The sequence below is a fragment of the Takifugu flavidus genome, chromosome 10, assembly GCF_003711565.1.
Source record: "Takifugu flavidus isolate HTHZ2018 chromosome 10, ASM371156v2, whole genome shotgun sequence".
In the NCBI taxonomy this organism is placed as follows: domain Eukaryota; kingdom Metazoa; phylum Chordata; class Actinopteri; order Tetraodontiformes; family Tetraodontidae; genus Takifugu; species Takifugu flavidus.
Window position 1 is genome coordinate 10,825,887 of NC_079529.1, and position 21,042 is coordinate 10,846,928.

The window sequence follows — 21,042 nt, forward strand, 5'->3', positions numbered from 1 at the left end:
TCCAGCAAACCTCCACCACTTGCAGCTAAATGCAGCCACCACACGTTTGGAGCTCTTCTGTCTTCTCCGACGTCATCCCTCAATCACAGGAACTCTCCAAACCTTTGGAGGATGGAGAGAAGGGAGGAAAGTGCTGATTTTCATTAAAGGGTCCCTAACAACTCTACGGCCCCACCTTAGAGTTCCTGAGCTCCTCCTGAAGGAACGTGTGGGAGAACAGAACCTGAAAGGGCGTTTCTGTGATGCCGGCGTGAAACTTTTTGTCAATCCGAACAAACATTTCCTGAAAAAAGCAAAGAAGTCCTGTTGTTATAAATGTGTACATTTTCTTTTATAGTGACAATTTTTGTAGAGTATAAAAAAAAACCATTTTACTTTTTTTTTTTTTTAGAAGTTCACAGGTTTAGACCTAAATATAATAGCGCCGTTTAAAGGCGGAACTTTTAGGAAATATACCAGCAGCTTTTAATCCAAACATTTGTGGACCTAATCTGTCTTTTCCCTCTCAGACAAGGTCGACACTGTTTGTCCAAACGGAACAAAATGTAGATAAAGTGCGGTCGGGAACACATACGTCCCTGTTTGACAGCTTCTCCCGGCAGATCCTGTTTATGTCGGAGCTATCGGGTTACTAAATGCTTTTCTTTTTCACTGCAGAAATGTAAAACTCTGAGCAAACACACACAAACACTCCCACATTCTTTCTGGGCCTCTGCCGGACTCGGGCTGGAGACGACAGTTCCAGCTCCAGCTGCAGGAACGTCTGTCCGATCGCGGCTCTTCTTCCTGCTCCTTCGCCGACTGTACTCTACAGGAACACCCTAGAACAGCCTGATGATGACAAACAAGTGTAATTCATGAGACGTTTCCTAATAAAAGTCACCGCGTTATTGAAGGGACGGTTTTTGTCCTTGAGTCTTTCCTTTTGCTCTTTTTTTCATGGGAGCAGGGGCAGCATTAGCTCATGATTAGCATCATTAGCCGACATTCTCCTGGTTATTTCCAACCAGTTGGAGTGTCACGGCACCATGTTTGTTTGGGGCGTCCGACACTTCTCAGCTACACATCAAGGCTGCGACGCACGCGCAGATTTCAAAGGTTCCAGCAGCCGTTAGCAGCTCCCAGATGAGAGGAATCCCAGCTGGAAGAGATTGAGAGCGCGGCGGCTTCAGACGTGGAGGGTGAGCTCATCCATACATCAGTGTATCATCTCCTCATCTCCTGCTCCTCGGGGACGCCACGGGTGTAGAAGGGAAGCTGCGAACAGCCGTGTGAGGAAGAGGACCGAGGACCCGACCTGCCGGCCTCTGGAGCGGAGCTGCTCGTGTTTTCTCTCCTGTCTGTGGGGCGGCCGTGGCGAGGTCAGCGTTGTGCGTGCATGCAGATACGGTTCCACTCCCGTAAACACTCCTCTCTGGTTTTTGTCCGCCTCCCTCCCTCCATCACTCACTGTGAGCTCATGTTTTCATCTCTTACCTTCACTTTCATCTCTGTTGACGGAGATTTTACATCAACTCCAAACTCTCACGACCAACTTTATCCTCCCCCAAAGCTTTCATGCCTCATGTCTTTCCCCTCCTAATGTTCTCTCATCACTCCCTCCATTTAGGTGATTTATCTTTCCTTTATTTACATCAGAACTCACTCGATACTCGTCCAACATTTTCAGCATCTTTTCCCCCTCTTGATCTACTTAATTCTCCCTTTTGCACTCAGCATATTAACTTTCCTGCAGCAGCGTGGCTGTTCTCTGCTTTTTATATTTCCCCTGTTCTCGCCCTCACTAAACCAGCTGTGATGGAATTAACGGCCAAACGCGGCGACGCATCACGCAGCAAAAGCAAAACAGTCAAAGTGAAAGGGAGCCGCAACCGTTCTGGCAGTGTTATAAAAATGAAGTTTGGTTTGAGGCGTGAAGGAGCCGGCAGCGTTTTATGTCTTATTTTTGTCTGCGGGGTGGAAGACGTAAACAAACTGGATAATTGCTGTAACTTTTATGAAGCAGATCTGCTGAATCAGCAACATTCTGCCACTTGGGCCTATTAAGAGTGTTCATCCCATGTTTTGATCTCCGAGGTTCCAAAGGACAACGTTTCATTCACATCCCAGTAGAGTTTTTTTTTGTTACAGGTCACACACATCAACACAGGGCCAAACTTTATTGATGCCTCCAGGAACCAGCCTTGTTAGAGCAGCAGGTAAAGATGCAGACAGGCCGAGGAAACATCAACAGCGGATAAAGGTTTTTGCAAACTAATGCAAAATCTCTGTCAAATGATGCGAAATACAAACCAGATTCCCTGGTCGGTCCCGTCCGATGCAGCTGCTGCATACGTGGGGCAGAAAGCTTCATACACATGCACACAAATGGTTCTCTTAATTAGTACTTTTGCAAATTCAGACATGTAGCTTTCTGCCAGTTCTTCTGAAATCCAGCAATTAAAAAGACACCGCCGCCGAAACATGTTTAAACTATAACATTTCAGACACATAAAAAAAATGTGGTCGTTTTACTATTTTAGACTTTACTCATCCTAAAGGTTTCGTGACATCAGCTACTTTTAGAGTCCTCGCTGTGTGCAAATGTAGAACTAAAGCTCTTAAATGGCTGTTTGTGACTCTTTCATTCAAGTCAGCAAACTGTCTGACCAAAAACTGACCACACCCATCAGCGAGAGGAGGCTAAACCACTTTAGCTGCTAAATGCTAGTGACAGGGCTCCATCGTGGAAGGCTGCCAGTTGTTATTTGCCTGATTTCATCACCTGCATCTTGAAAAGCTGAGTCAGACCACACGTCTCACTGACGCCGCCATACAGTGTGTTGATGGCATCATCCAGGAGGCGTTTCATGGAGATGCTGCTGATGTGGAAATGGGATGTCCGTGTCTTTTTGGGCCAGCAGGGACAGCTGGGATCGACCCCCCCCGCCCCCCAGCCTTGTAGACACAGACCTGCCGGCTACATGCAGCTTTAACCCGGTGGCCCTGTCTCTCGTGTGCGATCTGCCTGAAGGCCGCAGGATGCTTCTCCCCCACCCCAACGCACCCACCTCCAGTTTGATATTCAGGCTTCTTCTTCAATCAAACTGATTTGACACATTTACACTGAAATGTGTCATGTCCTTATCTACAATGGGCAACTCGGACAGACACGAAACCCTGGAGCAGGTACCGCCGCCTCTCTGTCGCCACCTGGTGGAGGATATTTACGGAACTTCAACTCAGTCATGAAGACGCGCCACACGCCTGATAAATGCGCACCTTCAGTCTGTATCTGTAGGACTCTAACAGATGCACTCTGTCTACGCACACACACACACTCACACACACACACACACGCACACACACACACACACACACACACACGCACACACACACACACCAGTGCTGCCTGCCTACTATCTCCAGTTTGCAGCAGTGCAGAGCGACTCGGTTAAAAGCTGCTGGGTGGGTCCTAATTAGGTCTTTGAAGACTCGCTTTTGCTGCTCTTCTGAGCTTCTGACAAACTTCACTTTAAAGAGCCGCGGACACACACACACACACACACACACTCACACACCTCCTGTTACTCGAGGCCTTGAAGTTGATTCCAAACTGTAGATTTATGGGAAGACAATACTTAAACAGAGTTGTTGAGGCCAAGATCTTTTCTATTTATAAATCAACCTGGAAAATTGTTTCAGGTTTAATTAAAGATAATTTGGGCAATAACTTAGCAAATGGATCATTTCTACGTTACCCTTTAGACATGAATAAAATAGAACGGCGATGAAACCAGATGATCATAAATCTGTTTGTTTTCTAGTTCGTTGGTTTGAGCTACAGACTTGTTTTTGTTGTCTATCCAATTTTTTTGCACCACTGCTGAACTCAAACGTAAGAATAAACAATATTTAAAGTCAAGATTAAACGTTCTTCAGGTGCTGAAGAGCGAAGTGGGGGGGGGGGGGGGGGGGGTCATATGAAAGAACTTATCCAAAGTGCACAGAACTCCATATGTGTTTTTATGGGACATTTATCATCAGATAATTGCAATCATATGTGGATCATATGTTCAGATTATTTCAGGGTCTCCAGGAATCTGCTCTTGAAAGGTTGGAGCAGTTGGAAAAGCTCAGACCTCAGAGTGGGGTTAAAAAAAGTCCCTCGGTGTTCACCTAAAAATCCTTCTGCTTGTTTGTTACGAAGTGAAACGGGTTCCTGAGGTATTCTTTAAGCTGCTGCTCTACCACCCTCCTCTGCTCTGCTCTGCTCTGCTCTGCTCTGCTCTGCTCTGCTCTGCTCTGTGGAGGAGCTGAAGGGTGGGACAGAAGAATAAAGCTGAAGCTGAACGTTGGAGGTGGATGATGGAAGCTGCCTCACAGGCAGCAGCTCAGCTGTGCAGGTCACCGTTCTTCACCAGACCTTGACCTGTTCCTCTAAGTGTGGACATGTTGCAACAGGACAGAGGGTTTTTTTCCTCCTGTTTCAGGCAGAAATGAGGATTTTTCTTCACACCAGGAAAACATGGAGTCAGCGGCTTCCAGCTTTGGTTGGTTTTGCTCGTTTTAACTAAAGTGAGACACTGGATTCCAGAGCATCTGAACAGAAAGACTCCAGAGGAAGAGTGTGTCTCTGCAGAAGACACTCTTAGGTTGCACTTGACTTCAGACCTGCTGCTTCTTCTTTTCTGCTTCTCTTCTGTGCCAAAAACCCTTAAATTTACAACGCAGAAACATGAAGCACATGTAGCTCCTGCGGCTCTCGGTCTTGAAACTGGACCCCAGATCTCTCTCGCTTTCTCTCGCTCACACACACACACACACACACACAACACACACACACACACACACACACACACACACACACACACACACACACACACACACGGATGGAGCAGAGACATGAAAATATAGAAAACTAAAACTAACAGCGGTGGGGGTTTTGGAAAAGCTCTGCAGGGAGGGAGAGGAGGTGAATGTCTGGGAGAGAAGTCTGAAACAGAGGACCAGTGAGGATCTGGAGGATTTGAATGAGGTTGAGAAAAGGTCTGGAGTGAAGAGGAGGTCCCGGGTCTGAGGGAGGAGGCAGTACTTTCTGGCTCTGTGGTGCTCCGACACCACAGGTTCGCTTTAATACCAGAGAGGGAGGAGGAGAGGCCGGTCGACTCCTCAACAGAGCTCACACAGAAGCGGCCGTCGGCTCCTGACTGCGCTCCTCACACTTCTCGTTGAGCATCAGTGTCTCCGGGTGTTTCAGCGGCTTCGCTCCCGGACAACGAGTCCTCCTCACACCCTCTGCTTCTGTTTTGTTCACCGGAGAAAAGATCCACCACTGAAGCTCAGAACTCTCCTCCGCTCGGGACTCTTGACATGCCCGCACCTCCTCGCCGCTCTCCGGTCCGCGGCAGCCGCGCTGTCTCCTGCCTGCGGAGCGCGTTTTTGTCATTTTAATTTCGGCGTGATCACCGCGCGTCCACGCTGATTGCTGCTTTACATTCCGACACTAAGAGAGTAGGGACCTGGAAAAACCCCAAGGGAGCCTGGATCTTTTGATTTAACCCGTTTTTCAATTGGATTGAATATTTTTACTCCTTTATTCTTACGCCGGACGCCGTTTGTTGAGCAGCCGAGGATGACGCACCGCTGCTGGAACTCTTCCTCCTGGTCCACCTGTAGGCTTTTTCTCTGCTTGCTGCTGCTGCTCCAAACGCCCCGGCCTTCCTCGCCGCTAATTACAGGTATGATTACAGGGATCACACGGCTTCATAATAACACATCACAACGCCCACCGTGCGTAAAAGCTGCCCAAACCCTGGTTGCTTGGTGCGCCGCGTCTCCGCACTGCCTCGGTCTGTTTTTATTCCACCAGAATCAAAGTCTGACATGTGGCCTGAGTTAATTTGGTGGTCAGCTCGGCTGTGAGGGGAGGCAGTTGGAACCCTGCAGGAACATCAGGAGGAAACGGCGGCTTTAATCGGCGAAAGCACCTTTTCCTCGCTTTTTTACGGATCTGAGCATATTCGTAATTTTAGTTTATGTTATAAAATCTAAATGTCTGAATTATTTGGACTGCGGGACTGGTTGTCTGCCTCTTTATTCTTGGCTTTTTGTCACGGCATCGAAATAAATATGATATTTGAGGGAAGCAGCACGCAAATTACAGCATTAGAGAAATTGTTGGTTAAGCGCGCGAGACATTTAAGCAGCTTTCTACTTCAAATCAGGCTGGAAGGTGAAAACCACTTTCCTGAGCGGTGAGCGCGTCTGTCCCGATGTACGCGCGCTCCTGCAGCCGCGGCGCGCCGGGCGGGTGCTGACACTGATCTGATCCATCTTTCCTTTGAGGAAAGTCCTTTAGCACTCATTGGATTTGAGCTCCTCCAGAAATCTCCAGTGACGTTTGGTGGAGTTTCCTCATCACAAATCAGAAGGTTTCTGTTGGCGAGCTGATAAGAATCAGCTCTGCTGCTCCTGAAGCTAAGATGGGAATCAGGGAACCAAACCTGAACCAGATGAGCGTCTCTAGTCCAGAACGTGTGACAGAACCGAGAGCAGGAGGATTCTGAGAAGCAGCGACCTGCCTGTGTGTGCCGAGGAGCCTCTGATCCCGGCGGATCATGTTCCTCCACCTGGTATCCCAGACATGCTCGCTGTCTATTGTGGGCTGAACCACAGACCAGAAGGTTCTGGGTGGTTTGAGTTCTTGCAGCCGAGTGTTTGAATGTGTCACGGCAGCAGGTGGAGCGGCGGGTGTTGAGGTCAGCGGGTTGGCCTGAGCAGCGTCACTGGATCAGCGGCCACAACTTGACAGAACTTCACACACCAGCAGGAAACCAGCTGATAAGACTGGAAATCTTTCATCTTCCTTATCATTCGGGCTTTTACTCCCTCTTTCATTTCACCCTTTAGAAAATAGCAAAGAAAGAGTTGAATCAAAGAGACGATGGAGTTAAGGTTTCCTGAGTCACTAAACTGTTCAACTGGTTTAAATAAAAGCAAAAGTACAGCCTGAACCATCCAAACAAGGATCATCAAAGATTATAAATAGTCGGCTAACTGATTCAATTCTTCTGCTAAATAACAAAATGACAAAAAGAGTTAAATGTAAAAGTAACAGCTGCAATTTGTTGGATTCAAATAAGCACAAATTCACATTTGACTGAATAAAATCTTTGGTCATTTTAATCCTTTAGACTAACCAGTAAAAATAAAATCTGATCAGTAGGAATTGGAATTTTTATTATTTACACTTTCAAACAACAGATTTATGTTAGATTCACTTTAATGAGAATAACATTTTTATTTTTAACTACTGAGACCCGTACAGATGAGAGCGGAGGACCCCCCCCCCCCCCCCCCCCCCAGCCCCCCCAGCCCCCTCACTTACAGCCCTGCTAGTTTAATTATACTCGAAGGCTGTAAATTTTACAGCAGTGGTGGAGTCGACAGGGTTCGTCTGCTCTGCCTCAATCCAGAGACGGCTTTTCTACTGAGCCCGGAGACGAGGCGGCTCGGTTCCGCTTGGCCCGGCTTGAGTTGTTGTCGAGAGTGAACCCAGTTATTCTGAGTTGTGATGAACCAGGTCATGTGATGGACGATGTGACACCACCAACACGGCGGCTTGATGATCTGAATTACACGTACATGGTAAAGGAGGGTAAAGGATCCGGACGTGTGGTGGCTCAGGAATGCTGGAAGGACCGAAGGTTCCCTCAGGATCCAGTTTGTTTCTGTGGCCACAAATGTGTAATTAAGACGTGTTGAGCTGCGTTGCATAAGGATTCGAATGAATACGGGCCCAAAGTTGCAGCCAGAAAGTTGTGTTAGCATGAAATGTGCCGCAGCAGCTCATTTAGAGGAGTTCTCAGCAGAAAGATAAGATCGACAGGAAGATATTCAAGCAGAAACAGGAAGTAGTTTGACACTCACAGGGGTCAGTCAGGGTTGGGGCTTTACCTCCAGACCAGCGAACTTCCTCGGGGGAAGGAAGTCGTCATTGGAGTCCAAACAAACCTGGGCGATGGAGCGAGCGGCGGGCTCGCTCCCCGGCGTGACTGCTGCAGCTCGCCGGGCTGTTGCCAGCGAGATGTTGACATCTGTCTGTTTCTGCCCATAAAGTCGAGGGTTTGGGGTCGTTTCCTGCAGTTGGTTCAGGTTACATTTGCTCTCGTAACAAAGCGACTGACTCATGCTTTTAAGACCTCAGTTTAAATCCAACCACTTTAACCTGGACGGACGAAAAGGACAGTCGAAACACACACACACACACACACACACACACACACACACACACACACACACACACACACACACACACACACACACACACACACAGTTAATAACAGGCTTCTGACCACTAGTGGGCATCATAACAGTTTAACAATGTTTTAATTTTAAGGTTTGATTACATCAACATGGATTCTACTGTTGTTTCTCCATCTGTGGGGGCTGTAGACTCTGGCTGGACATTGGTGACCAGGGCAGAGAGAACAACCATCAGACTACACTGATAATGCTAATGATAATGCTCTGTGTTTGCAGGGACGGAGGCCAGCTGTGAGAATGAAGGAGAAGTCCTCCACATCCCGAACATCACCGACAATCCCTGCATCACCTGCGTGTGTCTGGTAGGAAGTGTGCATCTTGTGTTTCACTCCATTAAACGGTTTCCACGGCGACCATTGTGCCTTGAGCCGCTTCTTCAGGTTTCCCAATCAGCCTCCTCACGCAGCGATACTGCTATTTGCCGAGCTGATTGTTCAGGTGGTTCTTATCAGAAGACCTTTGGGCCGGTGAGACTCCTGAACCTGAGCTCCATCAGCATTCTGAGCATGTGGCTTTCTATCGTCTGTCGTCACGCTGTCCTGGCTCAGCCCGGCTCAGGCCGGCTCAGCCCGGCTCAGGCCGGCTCTGCCCAGCTCTTAAAACAGCCTACAAAACATGAGGGGATGACTCTGTCTGGAACACGTGCGCTCTGACTCCTGAGCCGAACCAGCCGCTGCTGTCGGGGTCTTTGTTTAAGGGGATGAAGAGGGAGCAACAAGGGCTTCTGTCTCGCTGCCTCCAGGAAGTGCACGGGCGTGAACACCAGAGCTGCGTGTCGGCGTGTGCACAGTCGTGTTGCTTCTTTGTGATTGGCTGGAGAGCCTGGAGCGTCCGTCTTTTATCCATTTCACATGGAGCAGTTTTAGGGTCCATTTCAGCCGACTTTGTGACGATCACTGACTGATTATTGGACCTGATAAGCAGCATTTCTGAGATTGTTTGTGACCATTTAACAACAGCCAATACCTTTTAGCCATCAAGGTCCCAGATAGACGCGCGCTCAGATCCGCTGATCTGTTTGTTAGTGAGCAGGTCGGGTTTTTCATTTTTTAATTCAAAATGAAGTTGAATGAGTCAGTGTTGACAAGAGGGAAAATAAGAGGAGAATCCAGCAGAAGTTTTTAATTATGCTTGAAAGTTGGACTTTCATCATCTTTTCCTTCCGAATTGTGAAGAGTTTGTTTTGCTGGTTCCTGGTTGGCTGCTGAGAGGAGACGTCCTCCGTTATCAGGCAGACATCAGCCAGAGTCTCGCTGAATGGTATCAGTCATCAGCAGCCAATGGGTAGACTTTCATCTCTGCTTTAGCCTGCTCACACACACACGCACACACGCACGCACACACACACACACACACACACACTCCTCAAAACTGGTTAAAGTATTTCTTTGGTTAACTTTGACTTTGACTCTTGCGTTTTATCCGATTTGCTGCTTCGTCCCTCCGAACTGCAGTGATTCTTTTCTGCAGTTCCCGTTTGATCCATTTGATCACGCTGACGGATCTGTCACGTGACGTCAAGGTTAAAGTAAGAATGAATGAGGTTCTTTTTCATTTATTCCACTTCCTCTTCCTTCATCCCCCTGAAAGGCAGATTTTCTGTGTCGCCGTTCCGTCTTTAGGGGGGTTGGTGAGCCATCGTGGCTCCAGTGTCACTCATACATGGAGGGGGCAGGGGTGGATTTGGGGGAGTGGGGGGCTGGTTGGCGCTCCAGTTGGTCCAGGGAACCTTCTAAAGGCTCACACACACACACACACACACACATACACCCTGACATACAGAGGAGCTATTGTGCGTGTCAGGGTGAGGCCGAACGCTGTAATGGGGCCAGGAGTGGATGTGGCTGACAGACTGACTGACAGGTCGGTCGCCTTGACGATCTGTTATCTCGGAGGGAGTCGGTCCCTCTCAGTCACCCCTTCATCGTCCTGGTGTATCCGTCTGTTCATCTCCATGTCGTTTTTCCACTCCGTCATCGACTCTTCCTCCTCTTGCTCACCCACAGATCAGCTTCTTTCTCTCATCGCCCGGGAATATTTGTTTCCTCTTTGTGGAAATCATATCCAGAAATAACTTACAAAACAATATAGGATTGTTATAATTATGTAATTAATACATCTCATTACTTATTCTTAATCATATTCACATACAGAAGAACAGCACTGATTAATTGTGCACTTTATGCACGTCATCATATTGTCAGTAAGATTTAACGCTCTGATACTCTGATACTACATTTAATTATTTTAAATATCAGCAAAATTATTTGTTCATTAATCAAATTTAGGTACCATATATTCTAAATATATACTACTTTAGATACTATTTTTAAATATTACAATTAAAAATAATTCATCTGATTTTTTTTATTAAAAATAATAAATCTTTTTTTTTAAACATACAAATTATGGAAATATTTTAGTCTGACAAATGCTGAGTTTGAATTAAGAGTTCTGGACTTTATTATTAAATATCACCCTTAAAATAATGTAAAGAAACTAATAAACCAGGACAATGAAACAAATTTTCTGAAGTAAAAGTAAATCATTTGGCTCAAAAATGTTCCTGCAAAATAGTGACAAACAAAATGATAAACAGAAGTTTCAAAATTGTCAAAGAATTCTGACTGAAATCAACAAATGTACTAAATACATGAATAATTTATCAGTTTAATCTGCTGACATCATCTGGGATTTATTCCGCGGGGCTCAAAGGTCAGAGGTCATAGTAGCTTGTGAATCAATCAAACAAACATTCCACATTAACAAAACACAGTTTTACACTCGGAATCTGATCGATGTTAGAAGGGGTCAGAGGTCACTTCCTTTCACAAACAGTAGCTGATCAATACAAGAGGAGCGACGTTTTCCTGATAAATGAAGCAGCAGCCAGACAGAAGCATTAAAGAAAGAGATGAAAGCAGTGAAGAGGACTCAGAGGAGCAGATAAACCACGGCTGGAGCGATCCAGGCGACTTACCTCAGGCAAAAGTTAACAAAGCACTTAACCCGGAACTTAATTTCAGGTAATATTGGACCGATTGTTTGCCTTCCTCTTTATTCATTTGGGTGGCACCAACGTTCTGAGAGTTAAAGTCAGTTTACATTTAACACACTCGGGATTAAAGTATCATTTTCATATTACAAAAGGTGCTTTCCTGTAGTGTAAAATCACAATAACTTATAATTACTTAATAATTCCTGGTACTCTGATTACCTGGTTTTTACTCCGACCAGCAGGGGGCGATGTTTTCATGAGTAAACCCCGACATCAGCTCAGCTCAGCAGTGTCGCTGGTTCCCATCGGCGTCCTTCTCCTCTTGTCTCGCCAGTAAGCCGCGGCGGCTCCTGCTCGCTGGCAGGGGGTCATGACCTGTTTGTTTTGGAGGGGGCGAGAGGTTAAAGGTCACCCTGGCAACGAGGGCTGGGGGTTTCAGGGGCATTGGGAGGGGCGATGTCCAAAGGCTTAAGTTGGTCTTTAAATCTAAGGGTTCCTCTTCGGCACTGAGAGACGGAGGCCAATGTTTTCATGACTGTCAGACAGGAAGTGTGAAAAACAAGAAGAGAGGAAGTGAGATGATAAACAAAGGAAAGAGCCGTAAATTAACAATGTATTTAGGTTTATGAGGTCGTAAATTTACAAATGGAGTGAGAAGATGGTGTGAAGAAGAAAGTACCGTAAACGCCAGCGCCTGCTAGTGGCTGACAGGTGACACCACCGAAATGTTCATTGAGATTATTATTTAACAAGTGTGTGTGTGTGTGTGTGTGTGTGTGTTGTGGGGGGAGGGGGTGTCCGACAGACCAGCTTTGGTACTGTTTATAAGGTGTGGTGACCCGTTTAGGCCTTTGACCCTTGAAAAAAGGTGTGTGTGTGTGTGTGTGTGTGTGTGTGTGGGTGGGGCCTGTTCTGTGTTCTGAAGCTGAAGCTGAACACAGACGAGAAGTTCATCAAGAAGAGAGAGGACTTTCACTTTAATATCAAATTACAAATTTAATCTGAAAGTTAAAAGCATTCAGAATCTAAGAGCAGCTCCATGTCTGTCATCCATTATTGCAAACACGCTCGGAGTGTGAGAGAAACACTGAGAGCGTGTTTGCAATAATGGATGACAGACATGGAGCTGCTCTTAGATTCTGAATGCTTTTAACTTTCAGATTAAAAGTCCTCAAACACCAAATCGAGTAAATTATGATCTCTTACACAGAAGAATACAGAATATTCCTTCAGCCAATGTGGCAAACGCAGATCTTCTTGACGAACTTCTCGCCTGTGTTCAGGTTCAGGCACAAAGTTCAAAGACGTTTATTCCTCCTCTGTGACCTCATCCTTGTGCCTGATGCTATATTCAACCACACTCATTTATTTTGGTCCTCGTTTGATCCGTGCTCGTCACGGCCGCCCGCCACAGTGCCACATAGTCACGAGACCTGCCAGCCTGTTTTATAAACCCTCAGTGTGTGAAACAACACACACACATACACACACACACACTTGGAGTGTGTGGATAAGCTCTCCAATAAAAGCTGGGTGTGAAAGTGGAGCCATTTAAACGAGTGCGGATTCCGTCCAGTCTCTGTTTGAGATGCCGGATGCGGCGCAGAGAGCTCGTCAGGGCGACAGGAGACTGGCTGAACTGGTGTGAAAATTCACAGCTCCAGCCATGAAAGTCGACTCTTCATAAATATGGCGAGCTCCCATAGCATAACGCTGGCATGGCTGGTTCTGGACCACTGGAGGACGAGACAGGAAGTGAAGTTTCACTGTGGACATGAATGAATTTATGAGTGCGGCCATCTTGTGCTGCGGATGATGCGTTCAGGAGTTAAAAAAGCGTCAGTTTTTTGTGTGACCCCCCCACAGCGTCAGTGCTAGTCATCAAATGAAGCTACATTTGTTTTACCTGTGTTTGCTGAAGACGTTTGTCTCCTCCTGTCATCTTCTCTGCTGCAGGATGGGAAAGCCGATTGTAAACAGGAAAAATGTCCGCTGGTGTCGGAGGACTGTGCTCTGGTGGTGAAGCAGACGGGAGCCTGCTGTGAACGGTGTAAAGGTACGTCACATGACCACTACCACGTTACTGTACCTGCAGCTGCACCACCGAGAGCTGACTGTAATTACACAGCAGAATCAGAGAGGCACTGGAACCACACACACACACACACACACACCACACACACACACACACACACACACACACACACACACACACACAGGCCTTCAGGAACCACTTTACGTACAGTACCAAAGCAGCCAGTTCTAAATATGACCTGTGGGAGTAGAGATATATTATTTACCTCACATATGGGCACACACACACACACACACACACACACACACACACACACACACACACACACACGGACCAAAGGACAGCCTGTGTGTATGGAGACAGCATGGCTGCAGAAATGGGTCACCGTTGGGTTTACAGGCGGCAGAAATTCCTCCGTTTCACACATCAGATCCAGCTTTCCTGAACCTTTACATGTTCCAGTCCTACAGACGTGTGGAGACCCCAAAGATCAACACTAACTTGATTATAAACACACTGACCAACCTTCCAAAAGATGGATCTTTATGCTAAAAACACAAAAGCTTTTAATGTCTCATTAGTGCTGCTAATAGTCTGTTTAATTCTCAGATTAATGTCTATATGTTTTGGGGCATTTTTCAAATAATCGCTCTCTCTCTCTGACTGACACAGACAAACGTGTACACACACACACGTGTTCTCACCGGCCATGCTTTTGTGTGCGATTCCAGGACTTTTACAACACTTCGTTAGCGCACATGTGACAGGCTCCACTTAGACTTGGAAAGCACCTTGTTGCCGTGGAAACTTCTGTTACTTTGCTGTTGTGTGGGCGACTTGTGGCCACCGTGACCAAATTTATGACCCCGCTGTGAAATTACCCCACATGTCAAATCACCATTTTTCTTTGAGTGACGAAATCATGGTGCAGTTAAAGAGTCCGGCTGGATCCATTTATTCGCCGGAGTTTGGTTTAAAACAACTTCTCTGGCCAGAACTTTATTACACAACTTTATAACACTTAGTAAAAGAAGTGAAGAGCCGTCTGAACCGAGTGCTCATCTGAAATATCTGACAACATCTGTGTGGTTTAGGAAACTGTCCCCATCTCTGAATAACTCTGCCTGGATCAGGTCTGTGCTACTCTGCTGCACTGTCAGATGGTTTTACGCTCAGGGAAGCAGATCGATGCCCCGATCAGGTTTCCTAGGAGTTGAACATTGATCACACTTCCAGAAAATTGCACAAAAAAGAACAAAATATTCACGTGGTGCTGAGTTCACAACCCGAGACTACAAATGTCAAACTATTAGGTCTTCGAATGAAATCTAACCATGTAAATGACCACAAAATGACCCAGGGACCATCGCAAACCCTTGATCAGACCCCAAACTGCTCTGATCTCCTGACCCTTACCCTCATATGTACATCACACTTACATTATCAGCTGACACACAGTCAGAGTTACAGTTGTAGTCAGAGTTGCTGTCAATTACAGTCACGGAGTTACAGACAAACTTACAGATTCAAAACAGCACAAAAACTGAACAAACTGTCTTTTTTCCTCTGTATGTTAGGCTGCATGTTGGACGGACGATCTTATAACAGCTCAGTGTCCTGGACCACCTCCACCAAACCCTGCATAACCAGGCGCTGCCAGGTGTGTGTGTTCGTGTGTGTGTGTGCATATGTGTGTTTGTATGTGTGTTGGTGGGGGGGGGGGGGGGGGGGGGGTAGTGTAAGTAATAGAGATTTAGGTGAGACGCAGGTGTGTAGAGGACACAGCAACCAGAGGGACGACAGAATAGAGGTCTGGAAGAACCTTTTTCAAAGTATCCACACTTGTGTTATGGGACAGGAAGGCGTCATCACCGAGGCAGAGGCACAGTGTGTCGTCCACTGCAAGAACCCCAAAATCCACCCCAAGAAATGCTGCCCTACCTGCCCCAGTGAGTTACACCTGAACCGCCTTCTGCACTCACATCTGCCCACGCCTGTTAATACGGCATTTTATTCTTTCTCGGCCTTTTCATTCAAATAAATCTGCGCGTCCACCAGGCGGCGCAGTTTAGCTCAGTTTGTTACAGTTTTTGTGATTCATTACATGACTATTTAATCGGTTTTTGTTTGGAAGGTTGTATCTTTGAGGGTCACCTGTACAAAGAGAAGGAGGAATTCAGTCCTGAGGGTAAACCCTGCATCAAGTGCACCTGTACTGTGAGTACACACACACACACACACACACACACACACGCACTCCTCCTCCCCTCCTCAAATCATCTACACAGTTTTCTTGCTTTTTAAGCTTAAGTTTCTAAAGGGAATCATCTGTGTGGGTTCAGGGAGGACGGACACTCTGCATGAAGGAGGCGTGTCCTGTGCTGTCATGCCCCGCCCACCTCACCCACACCCCACCTGGACAGTGCTGTCCGCGATGTCTGGGTAAGTTTCTCACTTTGACGTCAGAACGTTTGTGCTGGTTCTTCTGGACGCAGTGGGGCTGAGGGCAGATGCTGCACCTTCACACTCACCTTCTGGCCCCCGGCAGGTCAGAGGAAGGTATTCGATCTGTCTCTGGGAAGCTGTCTGTTCCACAGCGAAGTCTACGAGAACGGAACTTCCTTCATCCACGACACCTGCACCACCTGCACCTGCAAGGTTCCACCCGAAAATCTGTCTGAATCTTCCAGTTCCTTTGGCCCATTTGTCCAACCCAAATCAACTTTTCTTCGTCTCACCAGGATTCCACAGTGGTGTGCAAGAGGTGGTGCTCACGCCCCGGGAGTTGCCATGGCAACCGGTGTTGCGACGAGTGCCTGTCCTATGTGAAGGTGGAGGATGTGAAGTACTGTAGAGTCCGCAACAAGATCTACAGGGTGAGAGATGGATGGATGGATGGATGGATGGATGGATGGATGATGGATGGATGGATGATGGATGAATGGATGGATGGGTGATGGATGGATGGATGGATGGGTGATGGATGGATGGATGGATGGACATTCTGATCTTTGGTTGTGTGCAACAGGAAGGGGACATGTGGTCGTCTGTGAACTGCACCCTCTGCGCCTGTGTGAAGGGAAACATCGAGTGTCGACCCAAACAGTGTGTGCCAATCAGCAGCTGCCCCTCGGTGAGTAATGGGTCCCTCGGCCAATCAGTGTCCTCAAGGTTCTGCGTTTCTTTTCGGTATTAAATATCACCAGTTTCATGCAAAAACAGTTCAGTTTGGTTCAGTATTCTGACATATGCGGCATGTAAGTAAAGGGAGGATGAAGTGGGAGCTTCTCTTAAGTGAGGACCAGCATCTCCAGCGCCCTCTGCTGGTGGGCTGGAGTTTCAATGCACTTTCTTGATTATTCCAGATAGAACTCTGAAGCTCAAACCCTGGATTGTTCTTTAGTTAGTTGTTGCTTCCATTGCAAACGTTCAGATACATTTAAGATACATCTACATTTTCTATGAGCTGAAAATAAAATCATGTAAAAAACTTGGCAGATGGAAATAATGAGCAGAAGGGACAAGGCTAAAGTGAGCTATTGGGTTTCTCCTTCAGAGCGTCCCCCGCTCGTTAGCCCATTAGTGATGTTCCGCTCAGCAGAACCGTGGAATCGGCTGTCAGACGCTCTGTGAACCGTTGGCAGCGGCCACGTTTTCCTGCTGCATTCACCTGTTGCAGAGGTTGTTCGAGGGTCATCTGTCGGCCGGTGGGTGATGGAGTGGATTCCTAACATACCGCCTGGCCGCCGTCGGTCACGCAGTCAAAGGCGACGTCGGCGTCAGTCCAACTTCACACACTTCCAGCCGCTAACAAGCCCCCGCCTGTCGCTGATGGAGGTGGTGAACAGAAAGAACTGAAAACACAGCTGAGGAACACTAACTTTAATCTAATCCCACCTCCCCACCCACCTCGACCCAACTGGGCCAGGGCCAATACCAGTGGACATACCAATTATCCAAATATAACACATGTGTGGTCATCCATCATGAACTGACCTCAGTGTCAGACTACTGGAAACCCTTTGATGTCATTTCTGATCGATTAGAGGAGGGTTCGCGTGTCAGGTGCTGTCCGTTCACACATAATTGTGCTCATGTACGAGCAAGTGTGCGCCTGTACTCAGAGTGCACCGTGGTCCAGAGGAGGTTAGTGTGAGGACAATGTTTGACTTTCAAATGGCTCGAATCCCAGGTTTAATCCCCGATTAATGTAACAAATGTACCGTAATTTATAACCTGCACGGGTGGTGTCAACATATCAGTGTGTGGAGCTCAAAATAAAGTCCGTGTGTGAGAGAGACCTTTGTCAGGGTCACACACTCTCTCCGATGCTGTCATTGTGCCGTCAGCAGCAGGTCGGCTGAGTGCGCACGTCCCTTTGGAGACATCAAGCCCCCGAACAGCCTTTTGTCTGTGTGACGTTTGAGTGACAGCAGAGAAGAGATTGCCTATATTTAGGTCCTTGAAAACCAATCTCTGTCACCGTGTGTGTGTGTGTGTGTGTGTGTGTGTGTGTGTGTGTGTGTGTCCAGGTTTCTCAAAAGGCAGCCCTCTTCAAAGCCAGAGATTGGCCTTTGTGCAGAAGTTCAGAGTCTGGAGTGTGTATTGAGTGTGTGTCTGTGTGTGATGACAGATGAGTGCTGAGAGACAAGGAAAAAAAGAGTGTTTGTGGGACTGAGGGGCTTCCCCGGGGTTAGGGAAAAGTGTGTGAAAGGGTCTTCTGAAGTGCACTTCTGATACACACACACACACACACACCACACACACACACACACAACACACACACACACACACACACACACACACCGTTTCCTGTTACACTGGCTGTGGTTGAAGTTTGGAGTATCTGGGTCTTTGCGGGGGTCCTGGTCAGAAACGTGTTCCATCTGGATCCCAGCAAAACGTGAAGCGTGCGCTTGATCTTTGCTTCAGGATGATTTCAACCTGTTTGTGCTGCTGTTTTCAGTCATGAGCCTCACGGTGTTCCTCTCCACCTCACAGAATAAGATCCTGAACAGGACCGGCTGCTGTCCCGTCTGCACTGAAAGTGAGTCTTTCTTGGTTGAAACGCAAAAGCCCAAATAGCTCCAAACAATACCATCACACACACACACACACACACACACACACACACACACGTCCATCTGTGTGTGTCACAACCCCTGAACCACTTTTATTTCATCTTTGGTTTCCTCCTTCTCTCTACAGAGCCGGGCGTCTGCACAGTGTTTGGGGATCCTCACTACAACACCTTCGACGGGAGAACCTTTAACTTTCAGGGAACCTGCCAGTACATCCTGACTCGTGACTGTGGTGGCGCCCCCTCTGGTACACCAGGGAATAACATCGTTAACGACCCAGACTCCAGCTTCATGGTAGATATTTACCAACAGAATACAGAAGTATTTTAGATTTTATATGTGAATTATAAAAATACTCACTGATTAGCTTAGCAGAGCCAAAAGTATGGAACTATGGCCGTTTTATTTATTTATTTATTCATTTTCTCGTTTGAATTTTCACTGATCCCATAGAAAACAGGTAAAACATGCCTGACAGCCGATCTGCATGCTCTACTTATTGTAGGTCCTGGTGAAAAATGACGCCCGGCGGACACGTTCCTTCTCCTGGACTCAGTCTGTTGAGGTTCGACTGGGAGGATTGACCCTCGGCCTCCATCAGCACCTGACGGTCCGGCGGAACGGCACCCGCATCGCCCTGCCCTACCACGGCCCCGGAGTGCACATCGACCTGGACGGATACCTGCTCAAACTCACCACCATCGCAGGTCGGGACCCAACACGCCAGATTTCATTTCTTTACTGTGAAGCCTCGCAGCACGTTTGCAGACGATGACCTCATTTACAGGTCTGGAGATCACATGGGACGGCGACAGTTTTGTGGAGGTCGTAGCCGCCCCGCACTTGCGCGGACGCCTCTGCGGCCTCTGTGGCAACTACAACGGCCACAAACGCGACGACACCATGGGAGGCGACGGCCTTTTCAAATTTGACGTGGACGAGTTTGCTGAGTCGTGGCGGGTGGAAGGAAACGAGGTTTGTTCTCAGCAGCACCCGCCCCGTCGCTCTGCACCCTTCTTGTGCCACGGCACCGTCAAAGTCAAGTTCCGGGCCCATCGCGAGTGTCAGAAGATAAAACTGTGGGAGTTCCAGAAGTGTCACCGTGTGGTGGACTTTACGCCATTTTACAGGTGAGCCAGACACGGACGCGCTTCCACAGACCACTAGAGGGCGATGTGGGTGCTGTACACAACTATCAGCCCTGCAAAGACCCAGAATCACCTTAAATAAAGAAAAATCCTGATTCAGAGCCTGAGAGCTGCTATGACAGCCACCTTGTGATGCTCTTGTCATCCTCATAGATCATGTGTGACGGACATGTGCGAGTGTCCGATCCACAAAAACTGCTACTGTGAGTCCTTCATCGCCTACAGCCGAGCCTGCGAGAGGGAGGGGGTGTCTGTCCCTTGGAAGGCTGACACCACCTGTATGGGTGAGTGAGAGTGCAGGAAGAGTTATTTCAGTTTGGATTTAGAATCCTTACGAGTAAAGTGGAACATGTCTGAATGCCTTTATGGGTCGTCGTTATTGGGGACCAACATGTTTTAGCCGGAGTTTGAGATTAACATCCATATGTTTATGACTCCCCCCCCCCAGCTACTCAGTGTAAACATGGTGCCGTGTACGACACCTGTGGACCGGGCTGCACCAAGACCTGCGATAACTGGAACGAGATCGGCCCGTGCCACAAACCCTGCGTGGCCGGCTGCCACTGTCCCGCCAACCTGGTGCTGTTCCAGGGACGCTGCATCAAACCCACATCCTGCCCTGGCCGGTGACCTTCGTGATGCGGGTGGGAGACGGGTGGGAGGGGTGGAGGCAGACGGGTAACGCTGCGGTGACATCGGCGGTACGAGCTACAGCGATGGAGCCAAAGACACTTCAGGGACGGGCGCTGATCCACATAAATACGTTTGACCTCTGACCTATGTGTTCATGATGGAGGACAACACGGTGTCAACACATCCATCGCAACCAGACACTGATGTGGAGAAAAATGAACTCAGAGGCTTTATTATTCTGACTGCCAGAAGAAAGTTGCTAACGTTGCCGGGGACGGCCGGAACACGCTTTGGGCCGCAGGACTCTTGAGTGAGCCAACGCGGTGCCTGAACGTCTGTCAGGAACAGGAAACCTCTGACGCATCATATCAAACTGACCTTTTGATCTGTAAACTGTAAGCTAACCAGATTTCTATGAAAGTCAGGTTTTTGTTATTATTGTTTAATTATTAATATTATTTGTTTTGGATGGTGTTAATTTATATATCGGTCTGTTGTCGTAGCAGGAGCCAGAATCATGAATAGAAATGTTATAAATGATTTAAAGGGAAACAAGTTTATTTATGTATTTGTTGTGTACTTGTGTGTTAACTGAAGAGAAAATGTGACTCCATTGTTGCGCCGCTACAGGAAAATGTTCTGTACTGTGTTGAGCTCCAAGTGCAGCCCAAGTTTCACCTCTGTGATCGTTAAAGAAGAGCAAAAGAATCTTTACTCAGAGTTCAGAAATCTGTTTTATTTTCCAAAAAAAGAATTAAAAAGTAAACACTCTCTTGAGGATCGATGATGCTGGAGCACCGTGCACGCGCGCACGTGTGGGGATGGATGCAGGTTTCTGTC

General features: G+C 47.5%; 2 protein-coding genes across 2 annotated transcripts in view; both read left to right on the top strand.

Moving 5' to 3' along the window:
* bbs9 (Bardet-Biedl syndrome 9) overlaps window positions 1-899 on the top strand; it is a 72,670-nt gene extending 71,771 nt beyond the window's left edge. The window contains 1 exon segment of the mRNA XM_057044512.1: window positions 1-899. This exon segment is cut by the window's left edge and continues 752 nt beyond it. The gene's annotated coding sequence lies outside the window, so the exon portion shown is untranslated.
* Window positions 900-5,010: 4,111 nt separating this feature from the next.
* bmper (BMP binding endothelial regulator) lies at window positions 5,011-20,973 on the top strand. The gene is made up of 16 exons (XM_057045163.1): window positions 5,011-5,720; window positions 8,524-8,609; window positions 13,262-13,361; window positions 14,918-15,000; window positions 15,199-15,289; window positions 15,475-15,557; window positions 15,683-15,782; window positions 15,889-15,998; window positions 16,082-16,216; window positions 16,369-16,473; window positions 18,342-18,387; window positions 18,549-18,715; window positions 18,927-19,128; window positions 19,209-19,551; window positions 19,723-19,853; window positions 20,018-20,973. Exons 1-16 carry the CDS (start codon window positions 5,615-5,617, stop codon window positions 20,197-20,199), a joined length of 2,070 nt encoding a protein of 689 aa, XP_056901143.1. The 5' UTR covers window positions 5,011-5,614; the 3' UTR covers window positions 20,200-20,973.
* The last annotated feature ends 69 nt before the right edge of the window (window positions 20,974-21,042 follow it).

Excerpts from the sequence above, each read along its gene's own strand:
- bmper (XM_057045163.1), top strand. The coding sequence starts at position 5,615 with ATGACGCACCGCTGCTGGAACTCTTCCTCCTGGTCCACCTGTAGGCTT. Across the intron at positions 8,610-13,261 it reads GCATCACCTGCGTGTGTCTG|GATGGGAAAGCCGATTGTAA; the intron begins GTAGGAAGTGTG and ends TCTCTGCTGCAG. Across the intron at positions 15,999-16,081 it reads GCACCACCTGCACCTGCAAG|GATTCCACAGTGGTGTGCAA; the intron begins GTTCCACCCGAA and ends TCGTCTCACCAG.